The sequence below is a fragment of the Rhinolophus sinicus genome, chromosome 13, assembly GCF_057876585.1.
Source record: "Rhinolophus sinicus isolate RSI-liver-muscle chromosome 13, RSI-T2T, whole genome shotgun sequence".
Lineage (NCBI taxonomy): Eukaryota > Metazoa > Chordata > Mammalia > Chiroptera > Rhinolophidae > Rhinolophus > Rhinolophus sinicus.
The window spans coordinates 59,898,036-59,924,726 of record NC_142513.1 but is presented as its reverse complement, the minus strand read 5'-3'; the positions used below and the strand labels follow the sequence as shown (position 1 = coordinate 59,924,726).

Genomic DNA, 26,691 nt, shown 5'->3' with positions numbered 1-26,691 from the left:
CGGAGGCCAGAGTTTTTGTGGTCTACTTGTGATTTTCTTGATTGAAGAATAATTTTCATCATTTTATACAGTGGTTCTTAACCAGGTGTGTGTGCATTACATGGGAAACTTCAAAAACATGCCTATATCTGGGCCTTACCACAGAGATTCTGGTTCAGTAGATCTGGCTGAAAGGTCCAGACGCCTGTATATTTTAAATGCTTTTAGTAGTTCTGATGGTGCCCCCCAGTTGAGAAACAGATTTAAAACATTTTTAGAACTCTGCCCTATGCTGGGATATGATAGCCTGAGCAGAATGATGCCCTTCTAATCACATTTCCTTCTTCAGGTCCTGCACTAACAAGGCACCTACTCTAGAGCATGTTCTTTTCTGTCAGCTGTTTTTTACTGTCTAGGAAAGGAGCATATTTCCTCTAAAACCCCTCCAGGGGGCCGTGATCTCCTGGGGCGTTTTTGCATACTTCGGAGGTGACTAAGGCAGTGAGACAATGGTAATAGTCTTTGGTTCTATATAAGGGAGGGCATAGTAGTGGTCCGTTTGCCCTGGTACACGCTGCGGGTCCGCCTGCCATTATGGAGATGTGCCTGGTCTGTTTTATGGAGGCAATCATATAAAATCTGGATGCAGTGATTTTTCTGTTTAAAACTTGGATTAGAAAAATCAACTTTGGAAGTACCTGTGTAGATTTTACAAGGTGAGAGGATTAGGACCAGAAACCTGGGAATGTCATGCTGAGAAATGAGGACTGGAGCCCTCCCGGCCGGTACTGTGGCTGCTGCCACCTCTAAAAAAGTGTTCAAGGTTCACCGTAGACAGAAGGCACGCTCTTCCTTATTAGCGTGGGCCTTCAGCTCCAGTCGTGTCCAAACGGGTACAGCCCTGCCCAGGAGAGCTGGGCTGTACCCTCTGCTCTGTGGCCCTCCTTTCCCCTCGAGCACAGCCCTGTTTGCCTTTTTGGATTGGCCCCATCCTGTTTCCTTCATAACCTTCAGCCCTCCCAAGTTGGAGGAGCCCCAAGGTCTGGAATTTACACCGGTCCAAGTCCGGGAAGAAAGATCAGAGAGATCCAAGGGAAAAGGTTCCCCTCTTTAGTTCTATTTATAAGACTGCTACTCCTCCCACCGAAGGCTCCACCTGGAGCACAGTGGCCCCATTGTGTGTCCTGGGCGCTCCTCTTTCTCCTGTATCTGTAACAGCTCGTCAGTGGGACGAGAAGAGTGTGCAGAGAGGGACTATGAATGTGGGGATGGTGCGTGTAAGTAAGAGTGTGTGCAGGGGAAGGAGAGTGTGTTGTGGCTGTGGGTTTGTGTTTCCCCAGAAGGTTGAGTGGGGACATTTAGGAGTGACTCCATAAAAGTGTGCTCTGGGAGTGGTTGGGAAAGAGAAAATAGAGAGTTTCTGCTTTTCTTTATTGTTTGGAGAGTAGCTTCCATGTGGAAATGAAATCATTGTTCTAATGAAATACCATCTAAAGACCTTATAAAAGGCGACATCTTAAATTACGTATTTATGCTTAAACGTGGGTTTATTTTTATCCTCTTGCCCGTTCAGGTTGGGCTTTACATGTGTTTTGGCTAAAGAGCAGTTGCATAGTGGAGATGAATAGCCTTTTCACTCAAGTGAAGGAGGTGAAATTTAAATATGTGAGGTAGGGGAGGAGTGCAGTCTTGCACGGGAGGAAGTCGTAGACCGGAAGGTTCAGGTGAAAAAAACACCAAAGAGCCCATCTGAGGCAGGGCAGAGCAGGGCCACCTGAGGTGAGGAGAATGTATGAGTAGTACTGGAAACCCGAGAAAATTCAGTTACGTTCAAGGTCACAGGAGCAAGGTTAATTCCAGCACCCTCCCAGTTTGGTTTAGGATTCCTCTTTCAGAGGCCTGCTGGTCTGCCCTCCCGACCCTGTCATGGGCCACCTACCTCCTGCTCCGTGTCCATCACCCAGCTCGCGGGGCCGTGCACACTTCCCTTGGAGAAGGGAAAGTAAAGGTTGTGGCTGGTTGCAGACCATCAGAAACTACACGATGTTAACAAGAGGTTAGCACTAAATTGAGGCATTTTACCTTCTGTAATTTAGGGGAGTTGAAAAAGTATCTTGGAAAGAAATCAGGTCTTGAGAACAAATTCTCTTTTGTGCCTATGTCTTTGTTGTTGGCATGGAACATTTTCCAGGATAGGCTCTTCAGATCTCCTCTAAGTGGGATCAGAACTCCAGTAACATGTAGATAGATAGATCCAGGCTGGCCCACTGGGATCCTAAAAACGGAAGTTAAAAACATTGAAGAGGCAAGAAAATCAAATGGATAGGTGAGGTGACTAGGAAGAACAGCTTGCCCACCCGCTTCTAGAATTCTCCAATGGAGGATATCACTTAAAGATTGAGGGGGGTCATTTTTTAGCATATTGACTCAAGCTTTCCTTTTATAGATGAGACATAGTTTAATTGCCTCAGGAGACACAGTGTGATTAAGGGGCCACATAGCACGTGGCTATTTAGTTGCATGTTGAGACAACCAGCTGGATGCATTCATGTATTCATAATTATCAAGGGAGGAAGTATGTGGGGTGGCATTTATTCTTAACTCTTAAAATGGTGACATGGATGAAAATCTGTATTCTCTTCTGAAACTTACCTTAGTGCAACTAACTTGGACAGACTCCATGGCAAGAAGTGGATTGCATTTAAAGATGTATTTGTTACAAAGTGGTTCAAACTAAAAGGCTTTCCACATAGTAATAATGTTACAGATGGCATAGTAACAATGTTACAACTGAGAGGAGATTAGTTCCTAGTGTGGCCACCAAAAGCTTTTTATACAACTATGTAGCTTTGACCCTTAGCAAAATTTACAATTGAGAAATGTGGAGAGTAATCTGGTAAATATTAGGCATTCAACTAGTTAGTAGCTGCCGTTATTACTATGAAAAGTCATATGACTAGAGTCTTATAATACTTATAATTAAGTGAAACAGAAGCTGAAAAAGTCTGATTAAAACGTCCTTGAAAATCTTGACTGTTGAGATATGCGAAGTGAAAAGAATGAGGACTTTCGCTTTTGGCAGGTGTGAGTTCTGAGTCTGCTTTTGCAAGTTGCATGACCTCAGGGAGTGAGCCTAAATTTGTCCTTTGCAGAATGGATGTACCCTGTATCTTAGGGGGTCACTGTGCAGGTGAAATGCCTGGCACAGTATCTGAAATCCAGTATGCATTCAATCAATGTATTTTTTATACTGTGCTGGGGGCGAAAGCCCATTTATCGCGAAGGTGATGCGATGTTAATCAACTTTCCTGGGGAATTTTCAGGGCACTTTCAATATCCTGAAAGTTGGTAGCCCTAGTTTTTTCACTTCAGACTTAAGCTTTTGTCTTAAAAAGGAAACACCAGAAACAGGCCACCTCTAGGGAGTAGAATGGGAGTGGACGGTTTGAGAGAATTGTTCCCTTTTTATCTCATGTCCTTCTGTATATTTAAACTGCTTTTTACAACTATCATGAATTTTATAAGAAAGAAAAACAGGATTAAGAGAAAGGAAAAGCATAAGTACAAAATTTTTAGATAGTTGTAGTCACAAATTCAGATTTTTTAATTGCTACATTCTTAATTACTAAAATGGGTTTAATTTTCAGTGGGTACATAATGTTCATAATTTATTCCAGTTTAAGGTTATATTGCTTAGATTGTTGGAAAGGTTAAAAATTGCCTCACGTTGTTTGTTTACCAATTTTATTTTAGTATACAAACTGTTGATAATGTTTTTCTGTCTTCTAGGGTCATGATGTTAATTTTTATGAGTGCTCTTATAATATGGATGTCCTATAGTTAACACTGTATTGCATATTTGAAAGTTGCTAAGATAGTACATCTTAAAAGTACATACAAAGAAAAATTTTTTTCTTGTGATCAGTATGTATGGAGACACGTGTTAACTAGACTTACTGTGGTGATCATTTTGCAATATATACAAATATTGAATTATGTTGTACACCTGAAACTAATATAGGTCAATTATACCTCAATTAAAAAAAATATGGACATCAACGTCCTGTCATTTGCTACAAATATTTCCCCTTAATTTTCCATTTTGTTTTTCATTGTACAGTTTTAATATTATGGCTCTTAAATGTTAATCTTTCTGTCTATAATTTCTTCTATCAATTCAAAGCCTAGATAGTTTAATTTCTCTAAAACCTTGCTAAATTTTGAACTTTCATGTTCTGTTAGATTTTCTATGATACAGTGATTTGATTTTAAAAAAATAATCTAAGTCTTTAAATCTGGTGTTTCTAAATTATTCTGATATCACTTGAAAACAATCTTTTTACTACCTGTTAGCAGTTGATACGTACTTTATCAAATGTTAAATTATGTATAGTTCTACTTCTAGTCTTTTTATTCTGTCATGTGAGCTATATTTAATTTTTATTGAGAAAATGTGTCTGACTTCATTTTCTTATTATTGAGCAGTAGCATCTGAAGCTAGCTTGATTTTTAGCTCTATGGCAGGTAACTTTTTTAAGACACTTTTTCATGGTTTGTAAAATTCTTGTTTCTTCAAGTTTCCCCAAGTTATATTTTATGTCGGCCTAGTAATTTTGCATGTCATGTGGAGACATCTTGATTTATAATATCTTTTGTGTTTGTATATTTTAACTCTAGGAAATTGTCTGTTATGTCTTTAATAATTGGTTTTGATTCATTAGTTCTGTCTCGGGTGCCATTGTTAGGTTAGATATGCACAGTCTGTTTTATGGCTGTCCTTCGTTTTGTTTGTTTATGTTAATTCAGCATTCTAGACATGTCTCACTTGTCTTGTTTCACTGACTTCATTTTCTACCATCTTAATTTTTTCCCTTGGTTCTGTTAATGCTGGTTGCTCTGTCATATTACAGTTTTCATTGTGGACTATTAACTCCTTTTCCCTCTGTACTCTTAGTAATAGATTAAATGGTCTCTGATTAGTTTATGAAGAATAATGGGACCTATATAGGATCCTTTTCAGGTGGAAAAAAGGAACTGGTAGTCGAGAGAGCTGGGTGAAATACTTTATTAATTCTCCTTATTTTCAGAGGAAACCAGTGTTAACTGGCCAGTGTGAGTGTATGAGTTGTCCACCATTCCAGGCTGAGAAAGTCTGACGAGGCTATAGGTGGACCATTAGTGTGACCCAATTTGGAATCTATGTCTTCTGGGCTTAGAGGTCAGAGCAACAATTTTGCTAATGAAAATATAGTAAAAATGTATCTGAAGGCCTCAGATGACATGTTCTAGGAATTTAATTTTTCTGGCTTTGCATGGTGACCTGTCTCTGATTTCTACACAATTCCTCTGCTTCAGTTTAGCAATTTGGGGTTACCTGTTGGTAGGTAGCAGGACCCGTTTTGACCGTTTTTAAGCCATGCAACATTCCTGCGAGATAAAACATTATTCTAAAGAGGGAAAAAATGAGGTGGTGTCACTTGTCTTAAGGTCATGTGACTGGAATTCAGGCTCAGGTCTGTGTGACACCAGCGCTGGTGCTGTCAGCCTCTGCAGGCATGACAGTTTCTTTCACCTGCCACTCTGATTGCATGAGGGCAGTTCTCCGATTTGTCTCTTGTGTTTTTGTATCTGATTAGGTTGTTAGATACAACCTAGTTGTATTTGATGGACTCCTGGTTGTTTCCATTTGTGGCTGCTAAAGAAACCCCTTCACAGGAAGTATTTGTGAAAGAAATGTGGGTAGGCAAAGTGAGACCATCCGGAAGTGATTCATAAGACTGGGGCTGTTTGTTTACTTTGGGACTTGGTTGCCTAGAGACCATATCTTTGAGCAAGCTGAGTGAAGTGCCACTTGAATGCAGGGCCTACCTGATCAAATCAGGACTCTGCTGTTTGATTTTTCTTCTGGAAGAGCATCTAGTAATCTGATTGATCCCTGTGCTTTGACAGCGTGTGAATCAAAAAATCTTAAACATATTAAGTTAAAGATCTGGGTAGTGGTTTATTTTAAAGAGAAAGTTTACTTGCTTAAGCTGGAATGTTTTAAAAATTTTTTCTTATAATTATGTGTTGGGAAAATTAATTTGTTGTGTTTTTTTTTTAATTTTTATTTTTTTGCTTTTTTTATTTATAAATCTTTTTTAATTTTATTGGGGAATAATTGGGGAACAGTGTGTTTTTCCAGGGCCCATCAACTCCAAGTTGTTCTTCAATCTAGTTGTGGAGGGCGCAGCTCAGCTCCAAGTCCAGTCGCTGTTTTCAGTCTGGGTTACAGGGGGCACAGCCCACCATCCCATGTGGGGATTGAACCGACAACCTTATTGTTAAAAGCTCACACTCTAACCAATTGAGCCATCCAGCCATCCCTAATTTGTTATTTTTCAATAAGGCATTTTGTTATAAAAACCTCAGTCTTTACAACAGCTAAAAGGAAGCCAAAGGGGAGAAACAAAACCCCCCAAACCACCAAAACCCAACCTTGCAATTTGCAGGGACCTCATAATATAAAACATTTCCTGTCTGCCCCAAGGTCAGTGTCCCCCTCCTCCTCCCCCCTGCATGACGTCATCATTGGTACCACTTGTTGAATACTTGTTGCTGGGCACCTTTATCTGCATTGTGTACTTAGCCTTTCTCCGAGGCCCTGGAGGTGCATGTCCTCACCTGTGTTTCACAGGAAGGAGAGCGAAGCACAGAGCTCGCCCTGCCCACTTCCTAGTAAGTGTACATCCAGCTTTCAGGTCTGGCGAGGACTCAAGGCCCGTGCTCTTACCCACCAGCCAGCCTGCCAGTGCCAGCCATATCACTGTGTCTAAGCGTAGTCACGTCAGCAGCAGTAACGACCGGTGATTACGCAGAATGAGGATGTAGTACTTTGTGTGCAGCATCCCTGCGAGATGGGCATTGTCTTTATTTTAAAGAAGGAAAAAAATGAGTGTCATTTGTCTCAAGGTCATGTGACTGGAATTCAGGCTCAGGTCTGTGTGACACCCGCGCTGGCACTGTCAGCGTCCGCTGGCATGACAGTGTCTTTCACCTGCCACTCTGTATGAGGGCAGTTCTCCGATTTGTATCATGTATTTTTGTATCTAACTAGGTTGTTGGACTCTGTCTTATACTTTTTATTCACTGCAGAGGTAAAAGCAGTCATTGACACACCCAAGTAGCTATTCATGTTTGTTGCTCAGTGAAAGAGTTGTGCATACAAGCTTATAAGAAATACAGTCAACATAAAATCTAAGTTAAGTGATTTTTATCGGTGTCTAGAAACATGATACTTGGTCTGTGATAAATGTGTATATTTAACTTTTTTGACCTACCTCCTGCTCACTAAGGTGGTCTTCCTGGAAGTGGATGCAGTAGAGGTTATAGTTATATGCAGCGACTGGGTGGGCGGCTGGGGAGTTCCCAATTGGTTTTCTTCTTCATAACATGGTGTCTGCTTTTGATTCAGCTTAGAAAGGCATTTCTTCTTCCCAATTGCTTGCTTTCTTAAATAATGACCTCATGCAGACAGGAGTGGCAAATTGGATTGGAAATTGCCTTGGATCATTTGGCGAGAACTGTTATTTTTTGGTGTTGTGGGTGGAGGAACGGCCTGTCTAAAAACCTCTATTTCTTCATTATTCAGAATACCTTCCTGTTGACTCATTGGAAATCATAACGAAAAGCAGAAGGAGCATTGGAGAGGCAGCTGCCAGCCCTGGGCTTGGCTTCTGTTAGTACAGATGTTTGGGGACTGGGAGAATTCTGGCTTTGAGAAAAACTGTGAGACTTTTATGGTAGAAGGAAATACTGTTATTGTGATAGGCATTTGTCTATAAGATAGACAGTATCGATATGTTCTTAAGGATCATTACGCCGCAACATAAAAAATTAAAAGTATTTTCTTGAATAGGATTAATTAGTATTCCTAAAAGCTGAATGAGAAGGAACTGAAGTATAAAAAGAGGGAATGGGGCAAAATTAGAAAAGGAAAATTGAAAAGAAGGAAAAACATGATCATGAAAGATAGAAAACTGGTATAAAAATAAAACTTACATAGAAAAAGCCTCATAGTTACAGCAGATCATTAGTGTGGACAAGGCTTCCTAATCATTGATAGTTTGAAGAGGTGTAGTGCTTGACAATGGCTTGATTTGGGGGGTTTTCCATTAAACACTTGAGAATTCCAACAAAAAATATGTTTAGGCAGATTCGGTCTTTGTTTTTTTTCCCCCCTAATTAGAATATTTTTTCTTATTTAAAAAAAGATAGATAATGGACATGATGCTTAATTCAGAAGCTATGCTAGGATATACTGTGAAAATAGTCTCTTTAGTGCTGTTTCCCAGCCACCCAGTTTTCCCCAGATGGAACCACTGTAATGATTGTGTATCCCTCCAGAGATATTCTATGCGTATAAATACAAATTATGTGATTTCCTTGTTTAGAACTGGTAGCACACTACACATTCTACTTTGCATCGTGTAACTCATTCCCCATGAATACATCAGAGGGCCTCATTTTTAGTTTTCGTTTTCACAGTTGCAAAGTTTTTTAGTGTATAGATAGAACCTATCAGTGGGCATTTCTTCCCAGCTTTTGCTATTACTAATAGTGTTGTAGTTAGCAACTTGGTATGTATTCCATCTCGCACTTGTGAGTATTCTTGCAGGAAAATTTCCAAAAGTGGAATTTCTTAGTCAAAGGTACTATGATAAATATTGTCAGTTTGCTCCCTGTGGAGGGTGTACTCATTGACATGTCATCAATAATACACGAGAGGGCTGCTTTCCCCATAATTTTGTCAACCTGGAGTATCAATTTTTTTTTAAAATATTTGTAAATTTCATAGGTGAAAATAGTATTTCATTGTAGTTTTCATTTTTAGATTATCTGATTCTGAGTGAAGCTGAGCGTCTTTACATATGTCTAAAAGCCATCTGTTATTTCCTTATCCGTCTTCTGTTTTGGCAGAATCCTTTGCTCATTTTCAATTGGGTTATTGGTCTTTTCTTATTGATTGGTACTTTATATGTAGAGGAGATTGACCCTTTGGATGCCATATGTATAGTAAATAATTATTCCAGTTTGTCCTTTAGCTGTTGACTTTAAGGTACTGTGTTTCCCCGAAAATAAGACCTGGCCGGACCAACAGCTCTAATGCGTCTTTTGGAGCAAAAATTAGTATAAGACCTGGTCTTATACTAATTATATATAATATATTATGTATTATATTATAATATAATATAAGACCAGGTCTTATAGTAAAATAAGACTGAGTCTTACATTAATTTTTGCTCCAAAAGACACATTAGCGTTGATGGTCCGGCTAGGTCTTATTTTGGGGGAAACACAGTATTTAAAATAGTTTAGAATTTTAAAACATACTTGATTTTATTAATGTTTTATTTTTAGGTTTTGGGCTTTATGTTATTTTTAGAGAGTCCTTATCTCTACTGAGATTATACAAAAACATTCCCCCATGCTTCCTTCTAGTATTTTTAGTATGTAGAGTTTTAACATTTAACTCTTTGATCCATTTGGAATGTGTTTTGGGGTGAGTGAGGTAGAGATCCTGCTTTATCATTATTTTTTCCCCTTTAATGATGTTTGAATAATGTCTTAAATATTGAGCAGCAGCGATGGCTCTCTGGAGTTTGACAAACTCTCTGTGATTTGAGATCTTAATTTTTTTTTTTTCCAGAATAAGGCAGCTTCAACTGTAGAGATTTTTGAAACATATGGCTTAAATATCCTTTCAGAGAAATTGGCTAGAAATTTCTTGAGTGTTTTGCAATCTGTATTGTGATGTTAAAAAGATTCATAGTGTATAAAGAAGTTGGCATTGCGAAAACAGGTTTTGGATTAACAGCTTTGATATGTGTACTTGTGAAGAGATGAACAGACTTGCCAAACTAACATAATTTATTCTTTGTGTTAAAGGAGAGTGCAATTTGGGATTTGAAAACTGTGGCTGACTTTCTACATCACTATTTTTGAGGTGTATTCTGTTAATAAGTGCTGCGACGTTAAGGAAGAAAGAGTTTAGTGTTCAAATAAGTTTTAGAAATAGTGGATGAAACCAAGGGAAAACAATCGGATTATTTAGACTCCTTATCATGGGCTGTAAGTTCCGAGTCTCCAGGGGAGAGCAGAGTGTAAGGAAGATTCCTCAAACCTCGTTTCCTATCAGACTTTTCTCACAGATCATCTTCCTTAGGACTGGCGTAATGGATTTGAGGGACTATTTCACGTAAGAATTTGGGACATGTTCACGGTCAGTTCTCAACTGTTTTATATTTTATTTATAATTTCTTTCCATTCTCCATTGAGTTCTCTTGTTATTGGCTTATAGAGCTTAACTTAAAGCCATTATTGTACTAATTGGGCAGGTATAGTTGCTGAACTGTTGTCAGCATCATAAAGGCATTGTGAAGAACAGGAGTATGGTTTTTAAAAGTGGGGGAGGGCAAATGTACTGATTATTAAAAAGGAAAAGAAGATAATCAGAAATTCTAGTCTAGTGAGCTAGTCTCTGGAAAAACTCCATAGTGTATTGTCCAGTGCGGGGCTTGTGAGCACTTAGTGGGAAAGGAAGTGGTGCTGAGGAGCCAATCAGGGCTGCCTGAACAAGCCCCGCCCCATCAGCATCATTTCCTTTTCCAGGGGGTCACCGGATTGGTGAATCAGGAACACAGTAATGGCTAGGTTTCAGTGAGGCATTTGAAAGTATGTCTTGTGATACTTTTGCAGACAGGTTGGATAATTGTAGAATAGATTGTAATGTAGCTGTGTCACCAGCTGAATAAACCTTTTTCAAAAAGAGCTGCTAGGTAGGGAGTGACCGCTTCATCGGTATGGGGTTTCTTTTGGGGTGATGAAAATTTTCTGGAACTAGATAGATATTCGTGGCTGCACAATGTTGTGACTCTACTAAAACCCACTGAATCCCATACTTCAAAGTGATTACAAATGGTGACTTTATGTTATATGAATTTAATATCAATAAAGAATGGAGCTTCTAGGTTTGTAATTCAAAGCTCGTTAGTGCATGTTCCATATAAAACATTTTTCATGGGACTTTGAATGCATCAATGATATAGTGATCAAACTTGAGTTTGACTTGTTGCTTGAGAGACGGTGAAAACACTGCGTGACAAGTCCTGCTTTCAAAATGCCTCGAATCTAATGATGAAATTTAATAGTGTGACATCCTACACCAGGGTTCAAAACTGGAGTATCTCAGTACAGGATAGAAGTAGAATTAGTGGGAAAATAAAACAAAATGAAACAAATCTGAGAGGCTTACTAACTCATTAACAGAAAGGTGTTATATGCAATGGTTCCATTGTTCTCTGATCTGCCCAGAGGCTCGCAGGAGTTGGTTTTCAGTTCTGGAGGCTGTACTTTAAGAGAGGCCTTGGAAGTCCGGAGCAGGGGTGACAGGTATGCAGTGGGGTTCTTTCACACCCACAGCAGGCACTACTGATTGGTCAGAATCCATCCTTCTCAGCAGAGCACCTGAGCAACCACTCCCAGGTGGGTGTGGGCCACTAGTTGAGACTTCTTTATTGCTCCAGGACCGGAGCGTGCTGGATGAATAAAGGTCTATACATTCTGATGGATGAGGAATAATGGAAAGGACTGCAGTTAATTAATATGGAAACAAGATTCAGAGGGAATGTAGAAACAATCTCAGAAGTTCAAAATGTCATGTAGGACTTAAATTTTACCTATATTGTTAAGACATTTCTGGAAAATGGAAGAGGGGTTCAATGTATCATGTGTGGTACCAGAGGAACGGAGCTTAGGCAGTGGAAATCTGCTTAATATGAGGATCACTTTATAGCAATAAGAACTTTCCCAAAAAATTCCCAAGAAACCTGCTTTGGAAAAACCCATGTTGCAGATTTTCAAGCATAGACTGTATAGCAGTTAATGGATGATTCTGTTCTAACCTGATTCCTTTCTCAAGTTATAACAATTTTTATTTTCATTTCCTATGTTATTAAAAGGTATTTTTATTTTGGTAACATTCCATTGTTCTTTTTTCTTTTATTTTTTTTCCTGACGTGGCTAAAAAAGTTGGGAAAAATACTTCCAATAAAATAAAACGTGGAAAACCGTTTTGAGCTCCCTCATTGTTCAGGACCTTCTGGGAAAACTGGAGAAGATGTGAAAGGGCCTTACAGATTGCTTGGCCAGACAGGGCATAACCATTTGAAAAGTTACTGAACATCAAAGGATGAAAGGTCTTGCTATTGTCATAAGGCAACATATGATTGCCAAGGGAATGAGGCAGTTCATGTGTAAGAGTTTAGATAAGGAAAGATTATTTTATGACTGAGTTTTGCAAGATAAGCTGAAATTGTCTAGGAGAGAAGGGAAAGCCTAATAGCACGTTTATTTGTCTTACTCGTTTGTGTTCCTTCAGTGTTGAGACTGTCTTTTTCTAGGTGTCCAATAGCGCCTCTTTCCACAGGCTTTTCCACAAAGTAGATGCTCAGGAATATTCTGTTGACTTTGGTGCAAAGTGCGTGGAATGTGGGGGCTGTGGTGGTGAAGAGAACCTCAGTATTGTGACGACAGTTTAGGGTAATTTCTTTTTCTTGTATTATTTGGTTATAATGGAGACCAGGACTGTGGTCCTTCACCAACAGAGAAAGAATATTTGTGTCATTTAGCTGTTATTTTTTGAGCACCATGCCTCAAAGATAAATCAGAAAAGGTTTATGTAAATACTTAAATAACTGTATTAAGAGCTAAAGAGATACAAAGCACCATAGAAGAGGTTAGAGAAAGTTTGGAGGAAGAAGAGATTATTTCCAGTGGTAGATCATGGAAGAGTTCACGGAGGGCGTGACTTTGGGAAGTAACACTTGAATTGCCAGAGATGAGTGAGGCTGATGAAAGCTTTCCCCATACCTTGATGCTCAGGACGTATCTCCACCCCCGGCTTCCCATATTAAGGCTTGATGATCTCTATTTTCTACAAACTCTCAATTTTTCCGGCCCTACCAAATTTATCACTGTAGCGCTGGGAGAAGTATCTTCCTAAGACTCAGGTTCTCTCTGTGATCTGGATTCTTCCCTTTGTGTCTTCAGGGTCCTTATTCTACTATTAGTTTCTTAACTGTAGTTTGCATTTTTTCCTTCTGATTGTCTCTCCTTAGCATACAAACATGCTCACCCATTCCAGATGTACCTTCACACTAGACCCTATTCTGATTATGGTCCTTTCCTTTTTCCTTCAAGGAAAACTTGACTTTGCTCACTATGTTCCCTATATCCTCACTTCTTTATCTTAACTCACGTGGATGTGATTCACACTCCCTCCTTTCCTCCACTGAAATTTCTCTTGCTTAGATCACCGATGACCTAATTGCTGTATGCATTGGAAATTTTTCAGTACTTTCTTTCTTAACCTCTGCAGCATATGACACTCTTGTCTGTTCACTTCCTGAAATTTTCTTGCTTTTAACTAGGTAGCTTTTCATACTTTTTACATTTTGATCTGTGTAAATCTATTGCCTATCTCAGAAAATAAATTCAGGTGGCACCTCCTCCAAGAGGCTTCCTGGGCACCCCCCCGTACCCTAGGTCTGAGCAGCTCCTCTCTTGGCTTTCTATAGCAACCCCCACGCCACCGAAAAGTATCTTTATTGTAGCTTTTCACAGCGTATTATAAGTGCCTTATACTTTTCTCTTCCCTAATATATTATACTGTGAGCCTTAGAGGGCAAGGACTATGCTCGACCTTTAACGAGCGTCATCGTTAGGCCTCCGCCTGCGAGGTTCGCACTCAGTGGACTAGATCTGAAAATGAAATTTATGACATGCACTTGCTCCGCAGGCTCTCCTTGTTTCCTGGGGCTCTAGCAGCTGCCAGGAAGCAGTGACTCAGAGAATTGCGTTTGTGAAGAAATATGTACCTGTCTTCTTCTGCCTTGTAGAGGACTCACCTGTTCCTTTTCTCAAGAGCTGCTCACAGCCACCAGAGACGTAGCTGTCATGGTGCTGTCTCCCTGCGCCCATCGGAAGGCTTGGTCTGGGAGTATGGAGGTAACCCTCCTAGCCCAGGGACTTAGAAAAAACTTTATGGACGTACAATTTACATGCCATAAAATTTTCCCAGTTTTTAAATGTACAACTTAATGATTATTAGTAAATTTACCAAGTGTTGCCACTGTCACCATAATTTAGTTTTCATCACCCTAGTGGACTCTTGAAATATGATAACAATTAGACATTTAATTTTGGTGAATAGACTCAACTGTACCTTGTCCAGTTCAAAGAGTGAAATGATTTGCTCAGGGACAGGTCTGTATTAGTTATCAGAAACAGATTAAAACAGTTACAAAGAAGAAAAGCTTCCCTTTGGTTTCTCACTCTTCTTTCTATAGCTCTTCAGATTGGTTTAATTTATACTCAGAAGTTTCTTTTAAAACAGGTGCTATCAAGATTTCTCATCTCGCTTGCGTGACTTGGAAAGCCTTTACCATTTCTCGCCCGGTCACTGCAGTCGGCTCTTCACACCCCTCACTGGGGCCGCCTCCTCCTCTTGGGGTGATCTTTAAAGTCAGATATGGTCATTTCATTCCTGTTTCAGATCCTTCAAAGGGTCTGCACATTCTGCTTCCGTGGCCTGATATATTCCCCCCACCCACACACGCACACACACGCACGTGTACCCACCATTCTTCGAGACCTCGGGGCTATTTTCCTCGGGAAACTAGCCCTCATCCCCGCCCCTCTTCATGTGGTGAAGAATGCTTTATTGAATACTCTACATGCCTTTCTCTCCAGAGTTGTTCTTACCACGCTGTGTTGAAATGATGATGCTGCACCACCTAAATGGTGCTCAGATGTGTTAGTGGCCTAGCAGAGCCCCAATTGTGAGAAAAGATGGCCCGACTCGGGAGGTGGTTGGTAGCGAGTAACCCTGGCATCGAGGGGCTTTGCTCTGCCAGCTGGGTGTGGTAGTGAAGTGGCTGTTCCAGGAGGAACTGAATGTCAGTGGTTTGGAGTTGTCAGTTCCGGCATTGGTAGGTTCCCCTTCTGTATTGCACAGAGCCGGGAAACCACTGAAGTCATGTGCTCTGCCGAACTCGTTCAACTGGTTTCCTCCTCACAGACCCCGAATTCACGTTCGTGCTCTGATTCTTTTCTCCATATGTTCGGTCTGGGCTTGTTTGAAGGCTTGCCGCAGAAGAGTTCTCCAAATAGTCATTTCTTTGTCTTGCCGAGTGGTGGAATGGGCAGGGCCAACTATATCCTCCCTCTGATAAATGTTATCGGTAGGACGAGGTAGACAGGTATTACACAAGTTACTGGGTGTCAGCCTTTACAGATAGGTTTATTTCTGGGGGACCTACCTATCTCACACACACACACACACGCATATACATGCACAAATGCATAGCTACCATTACATAGAGCCTGCTAGAATGTATGTGGTATGTGTACATTAGCTCAGTTAATCTTTACACCAATCTTAGGAGAATAGCTGCCATTCCTAACCGTGTTTTACAGATAGAAAATTGAAGCTCAGAGAGGTTAGTTAGCTAACCTGTCGTTCTCACTCCTTCTCATTTCCTTCCCTCTTTTCTCAAGGAAGAAGTGGGTAGGTTCCTTTCCATAGCTAGCTGCAGAACCTTGCTTTCTTTTGTCTTTATTTCTTGTATCTTTATCCCTCCTTCACTTGTTCTTTTCATGCAGACTGCAAATTAGTGCCTCTTCTTTAGTCATGAGAGAGAGACAGACAAATCTTCCTTCCCTGGACATGCCACCCCCTCACACTAACCCTTTCTTTCCTTCTTAAACTTGTTGAACAAGAAGTCTACGCTTTCTGTCTCTAGTTCCCCACTTCTCATTACTTTTCTAGTTACAGTAACCTGGCACCTGGTGCCTCACCGCTCCACTGCGAAGCCCCTTCTTCACTGAGATGACCTTCTTCGTTATTTGCCATGTCCTTTTCTTTTTGCCACCCCCCATCTCTCTGCAGCATTTGATTGATGACCGCTCCCAACTTCCGGACAGATTTTCCTTCCTTGATTGCCATCACATATAATAATTCTCTCGTGGTTCTCATTTTACTATAATTGGTTCTCATTTTACTGTAGCGACTGTCCTTTCTTTGTGGTATTCACTTCTTCAATGTGGGTGTTTTCTGAGGCCCAGTCCTTGACCTTTATAATTTCTGTCCAATCTGTTTCTCTGGTGAGCTCATCCATGCTCATGGTGCCTCCCCTTTTTTTTTTAAAGGCGAGCGTAGTGCACAGTGGCCCATGCGAGGATGGAACCGACAACCTGGTGTTATTGTCACCATGTTCTGACCAACTGAGCTAACCGGCGACCCTCTGATGTGCCACTTTAAAATTTTCTTTTTTTTTTACTGGGGAATATTGAGGAACAGTGTGTTTTTCCAGGACCCATCAGCTCCAAGTCTAGTCGTTGTTTTCAATCTAGTTGTGGAGGGCACAGCTCACTGGCCCATGTGGGGATCGAACCAGCAACCTTGGTGTTATGAGCACTGCGCTCTAACCATTGAGCCAACCGGCCGCCCATGGTGCCACTTATTAAACCTGGGTCTCTAACCTGGTCTCGCCTAAGTTTTTCAGACTTGTGTTTCCACCTTCCTGCAGGATGTCACTGCCTGCACGTCCCATTGACATTTCAAGCTGAGCATGTTTCAGGCATGCGTTTGTCACTTGTCATTCTGGCCTGCTGCTCCTGGTGTCCTCAGCCTTGTTTAAGGGCGTCATCTTGTATTTAGTCGTCCATGCCACAAGTCACCAAATCATCGTTTAAAAATAAAACAACCGGGGCCGGCCCGGTGGCTCAGGCGGTTAGAGCTCCATGCTCCTAACTCCAAAGGCTGCTGGTTCGATTCCCACATGGGCCAGTGGGCTCTCAACCACAAGGTTGCCAGTTCAACTCCTTGACTCCCACAAGATATGGTGGGCTCTGCCCCCTGCAACTAAGATTGAACATGGCACCTTGAGCTGAGCTGCCGCTGAGCTCCTGGATGGCTCAGTTGGTTGGAGCACATCCTCTCAACCGCAACGTTGCCAGTTCAACTCCCGCAAGGGATGGTGGGCTGCGTCCCCTGCAACTGGAAAACAGCAACTGGACCTGGAGCTGAGCTGCGCCCTCCACAACTAAGACTGAAAGGACAACAACTTGACTTGGAAAAAAGTCCTGGAAGCACACACTGTTCCCCAATAAAGTCCTGTTCCCCTCCCCCAATAAAATCTAAAAAAAAGCAAAAATGAAAAATAAAACAACCTCTTTCCTTTTATAGAAGTTTCTGCGAGTTTACTGTAGATGGTACATTTTGCCAGATTTTCTTCTGGAGCAGTGTGAGAATGTGGGGTTTCCCCACATGCTGGGCAATAATGAGTTGCTGTCATTCTTTTTTATCTTTGCCAGTCTGCTAAAAGTGTTGTTATTGCTACTTTAATTTGCATTTCTTTGTTAGTAGTGAGATTAATAATTTCTGGCCATTTTATTTTCTTTTGTGAATTGCCTATTTGTTTCTAGCCCACTTTTTCTAGGGAAATGTTTGTTATTTATTTCAAGCATATATATACATAAAGATTATAGATTGTTAGTTCCTTGTTATATGTTACCAATTTTCCCTCCAGTTTATCTTTCCATTTAATTTTTATTTTTTTTAAGATTTTTTTTTTTTTAAATTGCCTTATGCAAATTTAACTGCTTTTTATACAGCTGTATATTTTCCATCTTCCTTTGTGATTTCTCCGGCAATAGTCTTGTTTGGAAAGGCCTTTCCCATTTCAAGATTGTACAACCATTCATCTATATTTTTTTCCTTCTCTTATTTTTTTTATTTTTAAAATCTCTAATCCATTTGATGTTTGATCTCAGCAAAATGTAAGGGAAGGAGGTGACTTTGCTTTTTTTTTTATTTTTCAGTTGTCTGTAAGGCCTTCATCTTCTCCAAAGCTTTTCTAACCTCATTCCCAGCCATCTAACAGATGATCAAAGCGGCTAAATGCATCCTTTGTAATTGCAAATCATTTTTCTTTCTGTTTTCAGTATTGCCCTAGTTAAAGACCTTGTTATCTTTCACCTGGATTCCTGAAATAGTTGCCTAATATTTCTCCCTTGAATTCATCTTCCGTGCTGTTTTCCTATTTACCATTCTCAGAACTAATCAAACCTCTCTTCGGATTTTTAAAAATTAATTTATTATTTAATTTAATGTAAAAAATTTAAAATTATAGTTGGCTAAACCACTCTTCTATTTGAAAACTTGCATGCTTCCCATTGCCTGCAGATTAAAATACTATGTTTCAGATACCTGTCCATCTACCCACCACAGTGCTTTGTCATTCCCTAAATACTTTGTTTCCATGCCCATTTGCCCTTTGTTTACGTTTCCTTTATCTTACATGTGTCCTTTTTCCATTTTTCACCTCTCTTAAATACAATTTCTCCTACAAAGCCTAGTTCAGATACATCGCCTATTGTAGCTAGTTGGTTATGCATCTCTGTGCCCAGAGGGTGATCTCTTTAAAGGTAGGGACAGGTGTTCGGCACATTTTGTGCCGCTGACAGGTGTTGCACAGAAGGCTCTGTTAGAAATGTTTCCTGAATGGATATGTAGCTGTCAGTGTAGATAACTTTTTTTGGAAAACTGATTTAAGATATGTATAAAGCAAAGCTTTGTATATAAAAAATAGTCTAAATATGAGAAGTATATAAGAATTATTTATAAGAATTAAGTAATTATATGAAAGACGAGCTTTATGTAAATAGTCACTTTTCACACTAATTGTGTCCACCAGTGTTTATTATTTAATACGCCTATCTCTTGGTGTTTGATAGAGTGGGATTGCTAATGAGGTCATGTACTGTGGTGTGGATGCTTTAGGAAGTCCAGCTTGAACTTGAGCTTTGGTTAGTGAGTGTTCAGTAGGTGGTAGTTGTTCTTTTTGAAGGAGGCAACATATTGTAGTAATGGAGTTTGGGCTTTAGAATCACACTAACTTGGGGTTCAAGTGTAAGCTCTGCACTTACAAGCTGGGACATCTTGGACAGGTAACTTTCCTTTCAGGAGCCGATGGTTTCCTTAGCTGTACAATAAGAACAGTAATATTGCTTACCTCATGGGGTGTTTGAAGGATCAAGTGAGATAATGCATGCAAAGTATTTAGCTTAGTATCTGCCACATGGTGTTAGAGGTTTTTTTTTTAATGTTACTTACATTGAAAATGAACCATTCAAATGTTAGTGTTTTCCTGGTTAGTACTAGTTGTATTTCAGATCTGATGTCATTTTTTAAAAAATAATTTTCATTTCAGTTACATTTGCTAAAGCAGTTCTGGGATTAAACTCTAGGAATATAAAATGTTGAAAGTTTATATCCCTTTTGAAAGGAAGGACTAAGAACTCTTCTTTCCACTATCTTTAACTCTTGTGAGAAATACTGTAAGAAATACGAGTTTTGTTGCTGAGTTCTATTTGTGACGGTGGCTCAGTCCTGATCACAGGTATGGTGTGCTGATGTCATCACTTGGTATGATATTCTCAGACCTTTTTATAAAAGTGACTTCTTTGTTAATACATTAGTACTTGTAGAAACATTTGTACCTGCACTTGAACAAAAATGTAAAAACCACACATTGTTGCCAAAGTTATTTTCTGAAACACAGATCTGCTCAGTTCAACCCTGTCTTAAAAATCTTCCTTCAGTGTCCTGTCCCCCACGGGTAGGATGAAATGAAAGAAAGGTTTCTTAGCAGACGGGCAAGCCTGGCATGACCCAGCCTGCTGACTCCTGTTATTTCCCCTGCGTTTGACCTTCCAGTGACGGCCGCGCGGAGCCTCTCCGTCACCCAGCTTGTTTTCTCCTGCCTCCCTGCCCTGGCCATTTGGTAAACTCTTCATCCTCTAAAACCCGGTCATACTTGTGGATGATGAGAGGCTGGAAGAGAAGTTAATCTTTTGGGGAACAGAATTAGGACCCAAAAGATGCTGCCATTGGGGATAGTGGGCCGACTCGAACATGAAGAAATGCAGTAGAGATGAGCGCCAGTAATGGTTCTAACACGGAGTTGTGGAGAGAAGGTTTAGCTGCTGCGTATTTGGGGGGAAAAAAGATTTTCTGTCGATTGAAAAATGGTAGGAGAAAAAAACAAAGAAAACAGAATCAGAAGCTTTGTGGTTATGGAGTATGCAGAATGAAGATGGTGAGAGTCCTGTTCCTCGCAGGCTCGTCAGGCCATCCCGGGAACGCTGTCCCGTCGGAGCATCCCGAGAGGAAGCACAGACGCGGGGGAGGGACTCAGCTCTCACACTGGTGATCGCAGTGACACCAGCTGACACTATTTCAAGTGCTGGTCTTGACACTATGTACGTATATATTCTCCCTCTCAATCCTCACCACCGCTCTGTGCAGTAGGTGCTATTATTCTCTTTGTACAAAGAACACTTGAAAGAACTGGAATCATGATCCTTACAGAAGTGTCAGCATGTGATTCATCATATGAGGGGGAAGGAGGAAAAGCACTAATCTATATTTTTAATACCCAGCCAAGCATGGTGCTAGCTCCTACTTTGCATGCAGTCCTGTGGAATCCTCAACAATAGACCTGTTTGGAAAATATTGCAATTCCCTTTTAACAAATGGAGAAACTGGTTAAGTGACTTGCAGTCTTGATAAATGAAAGAGGCAGACTATACATCCAGGTCTTTTAAAGGCTCTGGCTAGTGCTGGTCACATTGTATTTTAAATTTTGTATGTTGTTTTGCTCTAGAAGATGGCTTAGGGTACAAATGGGGAACTGGTGCTGGTGTAATAAAAGCTTTCTGGCTGCTAGAACCCGTAACTGAAGGAGCGTAACTTGAATGTTTGGTGCCATGTCAGCAGCAGTGCTTGGCTTTAGTCTGTGCCATGATTTGACTGGGGTGGTTCAGGAGCATTCGGGCATTAACGTGAGGGAGGCAGTGGGAGGTGGGGGGGGGAGGGGTTGATGTAAATGAGATCTTTAATGAGCTTTTGAACCGTGAGATTCTATGAATATTGTTCAGATAATGTGAAACAGAGCATTGGTAAAAGTTGTGTTGGCCAACGATTTTCCTTTTCATAAATTATTTTATTTTTTATTCCAGTTTTATTGAGGTATAATTAACATATAAAATTGTAAGATTTTAAGTGTACTTTGTCATGATTTGTTACACATTGTGAAAATATTCCCCCATCTAGTTAATTAACACATCCATCACCTCATATACTTATTGGTTTTTTTTTGGTGAGAACATTTATGCTCTACTCTCTTAGCAAATTTCAATTTTACAACACAGTGTTATCAACTGTGGTCACCATGCTTTACATAACTGAGATTTATACCCATTACCCGCCTCTTCCTATTTCCTCTACCCTTGGCAATGATTTTTTTCTACTCTGTTTCTGTGAGTTATTTTTTTATATTCCACAGATAAGTGATACCATGCAATATTTGTCTTTCTCTGTCTGGCTTATTTCACTTAGCATAATGTCCTCAAAGTCTATCCAGGTTGTCACAAATGGTAGGATTTCCTTCTTTCTCATGGCTGAATAATCACTGTATCCAGAATATATGTACCACATCTTTATCCATTCATCCGTTGATGGACACTTTGGTTGTTTCCATATCTTGGCTGTTGTAAATAATGCTGTAGTGAACATGGGGGTGCAAATATATCTTTAATATCCTGACTTCATTTCATTTCCTTTGGTTGTGCACCCAGAAGTGGGAGGGGTAGGTCGTAAGGCAGTTCTAGTTTTAATTTTTTGAGGAACCTCCATCTTGCCTCTATAGTGGCTGCACCAATTTACATTCCCACCAACAGTGCACAAGGTTCCCTTTGCTCCACGGCCTCCCCAACACTTGTTCTAGCTTGACTTCTAACAGGTGTGAGATGACAGCTCATTTTGGTTTTGATGTACATTTCCCTGATGATGAGTGATGAGCAAGCACATTTTCATGTACCTTTTGGCCGTTTGTATGTCTTCTTTGGAAAAATGTCAATTTAGTTCCTCTGCCCATTTGTAAATTAAGATTTTTTTTCCTATTGAGTTGTATGAGTTCTTTATATATTTTGGATATTAGCACCTTATCAGATATATGATTTGCAGATATTTTCTTCCATTTCATAGGTTGCCTTTTCATTTTGTGGATGGTTTCCTTTGCTGTGCAAAAGCCTTTTACTTTGATGTTGTCCCATTTGTTTATTTTTGCTTTTGATGCCTTTGCTTTTGGTGTCAAATTAAAAAAAGCATTGCCAAGACTGATGGCAAGAAACTTACTGCAGTGTTTTCTTCTAGGAGTTTATGGTTTCGGGTCTTGTGTTCAAGTCTTTAATCCATTTTGAGTTGGTTTGTGTATATGGTGTAAGACAGGGATCCATATATAGATTTATTTTAAAGTGTATGTGTAAAGCTAAATTAAATGCTTAAGTTTTACAAGAGAGCTTTCTGTCTGAGTTGAGAACTGGTGGACTTACTGTAAATCAGAATACTTAAAGCGCTATTAAGGGGACAGAATGTGGAGAGGTTCCAGCCTTTTAACTGCACGGGGCATCTGAAAATGCCCTGTTCAGACAGCCCTGTGGAGGCTCAGCCCTGTGAGGCTTTTGGGGCGCTGTGGTAAGAGCAACAGTGGGTAGTAAGAAGGACATGTTTTTTTAAATTGGGGAATATTGGGGAACTGTGTTTTTCCAGGACCCATCAGCTCCATGTCAAGTCATTGTTTTTTCAATCTAGCTGTGGAGGGCACAGCTCATTGACCCATGTGGGAATCGAATCGGCGACCTTGGTGTTGTGAGCACTGAGCTCTAACCACTGAGCAAACCGGCTGTCCCCCCCTATTGTTTTTAAAGCTTGATTCCTATTTCTTTTTTTGAGAAGGATTCTAAACTGGGAATCAGGGCACTGTTGTTCCTCCTTTGCCACTAGCTGCCAGGTGGCCGTAGAGAGACTTACCCTTATTCATCAAATGAGCATGTTGTGCAAATCGGTACAGCCTTCGGGTGAGCTTTGGGATATTAGTGTTTATAAGTTTTAATTTTGGAGTTACGCTTCTAAGTATCTCTCCTGAGGAGTTAATTCTAAATGCAGAAGAACATACTTCGCAAAGATGTTTCTTGTTTCTTGCAGTATAATGGTGGAAAACACTTATAAATGACATAAATATTCAACTTAGGTGACTGATTAAGCACTCGGTAGAATTTTTATGTAATTTAAAGTTTCAGAAACTTGGAAACATGGAAAATATTCATAAAATATTGAGAAATTCTAATAATTTTCTTTAATAGATAGATATTGGGAAAAACCCCCAGAGAGGTTTCCCCTAGAAGTGCATTAAGTTCCTGGCCCTCACGCTGTGGGACTGATTTAGTGGCAGAAGGGGGATCTCAGATGGCGAGGACTTGTTGTATCTTCTTGGAATTACAGTAGAGTCTACACTTCTGCAATGTTAAAAATTACAGTAGCATGCCACCTCACTTAGTGCACTTCTAAGCGTTTTGGTCCTGATTGGAATTATTTTATTCCTTCAACAAACTAGGTGATATTCTGTTATGAAAAAGCTTAGAATGGAGGGTGAGCCCCATGTGTGGTGGCTTGGAGGGTGGTTTTAGGTTTGGGAAAATTGTTTAGAGACGCTTCTTTGTTTTGCCTGTGTGTTTATTTTAGCTCTTGACTCTGCTTATCCCTTTCACCAAATCACAATTGGCTTTCCTTCTTCTGGCTTGACACTTGTGTGAAATGCAAGGCGTTCTACTCCACTATAGAAAACCGGCCAGTGTAGCTGTGAATCGGGGCTGTTCTATAGCAGTTAGACCAGCGGGGAGGTACAGATGGAGGGTGTGGGAGACGTCGCTGTGGTCCCTCCTTTTACTTTGATTTTAATCCAGTAATCTCAGAGGACGGGAACCTGAACCACTTTCCCAACTGACTCTGATTCAAGGCAAAAGCACCTACTGTGTTGCTCACCGCTTGCCTTCCCTGTGTTCCCCTCACGTTGAGAAGAAAAGTAATTTTTTCTTCATACTGTTACGTGGTAAAGGGCTGTTTCTGGCTTCCAACTAGAGTTGTCCTAGGTTTGTCCCTGTTACTGAGCTCACAAGTTAGCCTGTTGCCCGAGAGCTGGGGCTGCCAGAGCTACTTGCCATGTCCTTTCAGCAGTAAAATGCTGGAAGGATGATTATCTGAGATGTATCCTTAGACTACAGTGACTTTTCATACCAGTGACCTGTACTCTCTTCCACATTGTTCTTCTGGTCTTCAGACTCTTCCAGAACTATAGTTTGGATTTTGTAGCTGTTACAAATTGGTATTTAATTTAGTTACTATGTTATCTCTTCTGGAAAACTCACTTGTTTCGCCCCCCCCCCCGCCCAATTTAAGTTCTACTACCTGAAAGAAAAGTCAGAGGAGAAAATTTAGTTATTATCATTGAGTATAGGAAATAACCAGAACATTCTCTTGCCCATTCATGTAACCAGGCAGTATTTATTTAAGAATCTACTATGTCAGACATACTATGTCAGTATGCTAGTTGCTTTAGAAGTAGAATAGATTTGAAAATGAGGTTGAGTGACTTGTATAGAACTTGTGAAAAACAGTGAAATTGTTGCTTTTCCTTTTTATGTTTGAAGATTCTGAGCAGTAATCTCAGTTTCAAAAGATAGAATGAATACAAGAAAATTTATTCTGAACTATACAGTAACAATTTATAAAAGTGGTTAATTCGAGCTCTATTGTAGTTTTCAAGCAATTTTATTAAGATAAATAATTATATAAAAACATAAATGGAATCAAATCCATTTACGTATTTTTTGACTTGTTTTTCTGTTAGTATGTTAGTGTTTTCATGGATATGTATGGGTGTGTATAAAATATGGCATACTTAAATGTTTCTCCCATTTTTATTTGCCTTTTAACTTAAGCTATGTATCAATGAACATTATAAATGTTTCATTTTTATGTTGTCGCATTTGACAATAAATCTATTTTTTATTTTAGTCTGCTGTATGTTTTGATTTTTTTTTTTCCATTTGGCTTTTCAAAGTTTATCACAAGTGAAACAAACCAGACAACATCTAGTGTTTGGGGACTTTTTTCCCAGTATGGTGAGGAATGTGGGGATAACATCTGCCTTGTAAAATCTGAGTAGAATAATTTTAAATTAGAGGTTTTTAATCTGGGGTGAATAGGATCACTGAAATTATATATTAAATTTAATTATATGTACTTTTTTTAAAAAAGATTTTTATTGGGGAAAGGGAATAGGACTTTATTGGGGAACAGTGTTTACTTCCAGGCCTTTTTCCCAAGTCAAGTTGTTGTCCTTTCAATCTTAGTTGTGGAGGGTTCTGTTCAGCTTCAAGTTGTTCTTTCAGTCTTAGTTGTGGAGGGCACAGCTCAGCTCCAGGTCCAGTTGCCGTTGCTAGTTACAGGGGCGCAGCCCACCATCCCTTGCGGGAGTCGAACCGGCAACCTTGTGGTTGAGAGGACACGCTCCAACCAACTGAGCCATCCGGGAGGCAGCTCATCTCATGGTGCCATGTTCAATCTTAGTTGCAGGGGGCAGAGGGGCAGAGCCCACCATCCCTTGCGGGACTCGAGGAATTGAACTGGCAACCTTGTGGTTGAGAGCCCACTGGCCCATGTGGGAATCGAATCGGCAGCCTTCAGAGTTAGGAGCATGGAGCTCTAACCGCCTGAGCCACCGGGCCAGGCCCTGTACATTTTTTTGGAGAAGGATCTATTTAGCTTTGCTTAGATGTCTAAAGGATTCTGTAACTCAAAAAATGGTTTAAAACCACTGCCCTAAATTATTTTTAGTTACCTACATTTTTGTTGGTAGAAAATGTATGCATTTGTTTTATCTTGGGCTTCCCTGAAATCTTGTGAGAGGTGTTCGAGAGGGAAAATACAATTTTCCTTTCTCCTTTTACAACCTCCTCCCCTTCTCTGAAAAACACTTAAGAATTCGTTCTTACTGCTTCCATTAGAGTCACTGTCAGTATTTTAGCTGAGATAATTAACTATTTTGGCAACCCCAAAACAACTTTAAAACCTGAAGCTGAAAATTCACTGTGGATTCTGAATTCTGAAACCACAAGAGAACTTCAGGAATAATCTTAAATTTCTGATCAGTTGAGAGCATAGCTTCAGTTACAAATGGTTTTTCTTAGTTCTTAAGGAGTAACTGAAGGACTGAGGGAAAGGACCTGAGGTTCATGGGGCAGGTGGGACCCGGGAGCCAGCAGGCTCTGTTGCTTCAGGACAGGAAAGTAGGGGAGGGAAGAAGGTGGCATTTATGCTCAGGAATTTTCCTAAGTTTCCTGCCTCAGATCTGACTGGGCCAGGTCAAGGACGTGTGTGAAATTGGATCTGAAAAGAGTGTTGCTTATGTACATCTTAAACTTCTTCATAGAGAATGGAAATTAAGCTGGAAATCTCTGAGGAATGGTTCAGGCCTTCCTTCTCTTTTCTCACATCCTCTCTCCTTTTGTGCAGGTGGATGGAAGCATGTCTTGGGGAAGATCTGCCTCCCACCACAGAACTGGAGGAGGGGCTTAGGAATGGGGTCTACCTTGCCAAGCTAGGAAACTTCTTCTCTCCCAGAGTGGTGTCCCTGAAGAAAATCTACGATCGAGAGCAGACCAGATACAAGGTAAGTCAGGCCTTCCTTGCTTGGTGCTTAAATTGCT

General features: G+C 40.3%; 1 protein-coding gene across 2 annotated transcripts in view; it reads left to right on the top strand.

Annotated features, from left to right (window-relative positions):
- IQGAP1 (IQ motif containing GTPase activating protein 1) overlaps positions 1 to 26,691 on the top strand; it is a 97,297-nt gene that overhangs the window by 17,956 nt on the left and 52,650 nt on the right. For both annotated transcript variants that reach the window (XM_088789454.1, XM_019716106.3), the window contains one exon: positions 26,498 to 26,654. In XM_088789454.1, the coding sequence (XP_088645580.1) occupies positions 26,498 to 26,654 (157 nt within the window). The remainder of the gene's footprint in view (positions 1 to 26,497; positions 26,655 to 26,691) is intronic.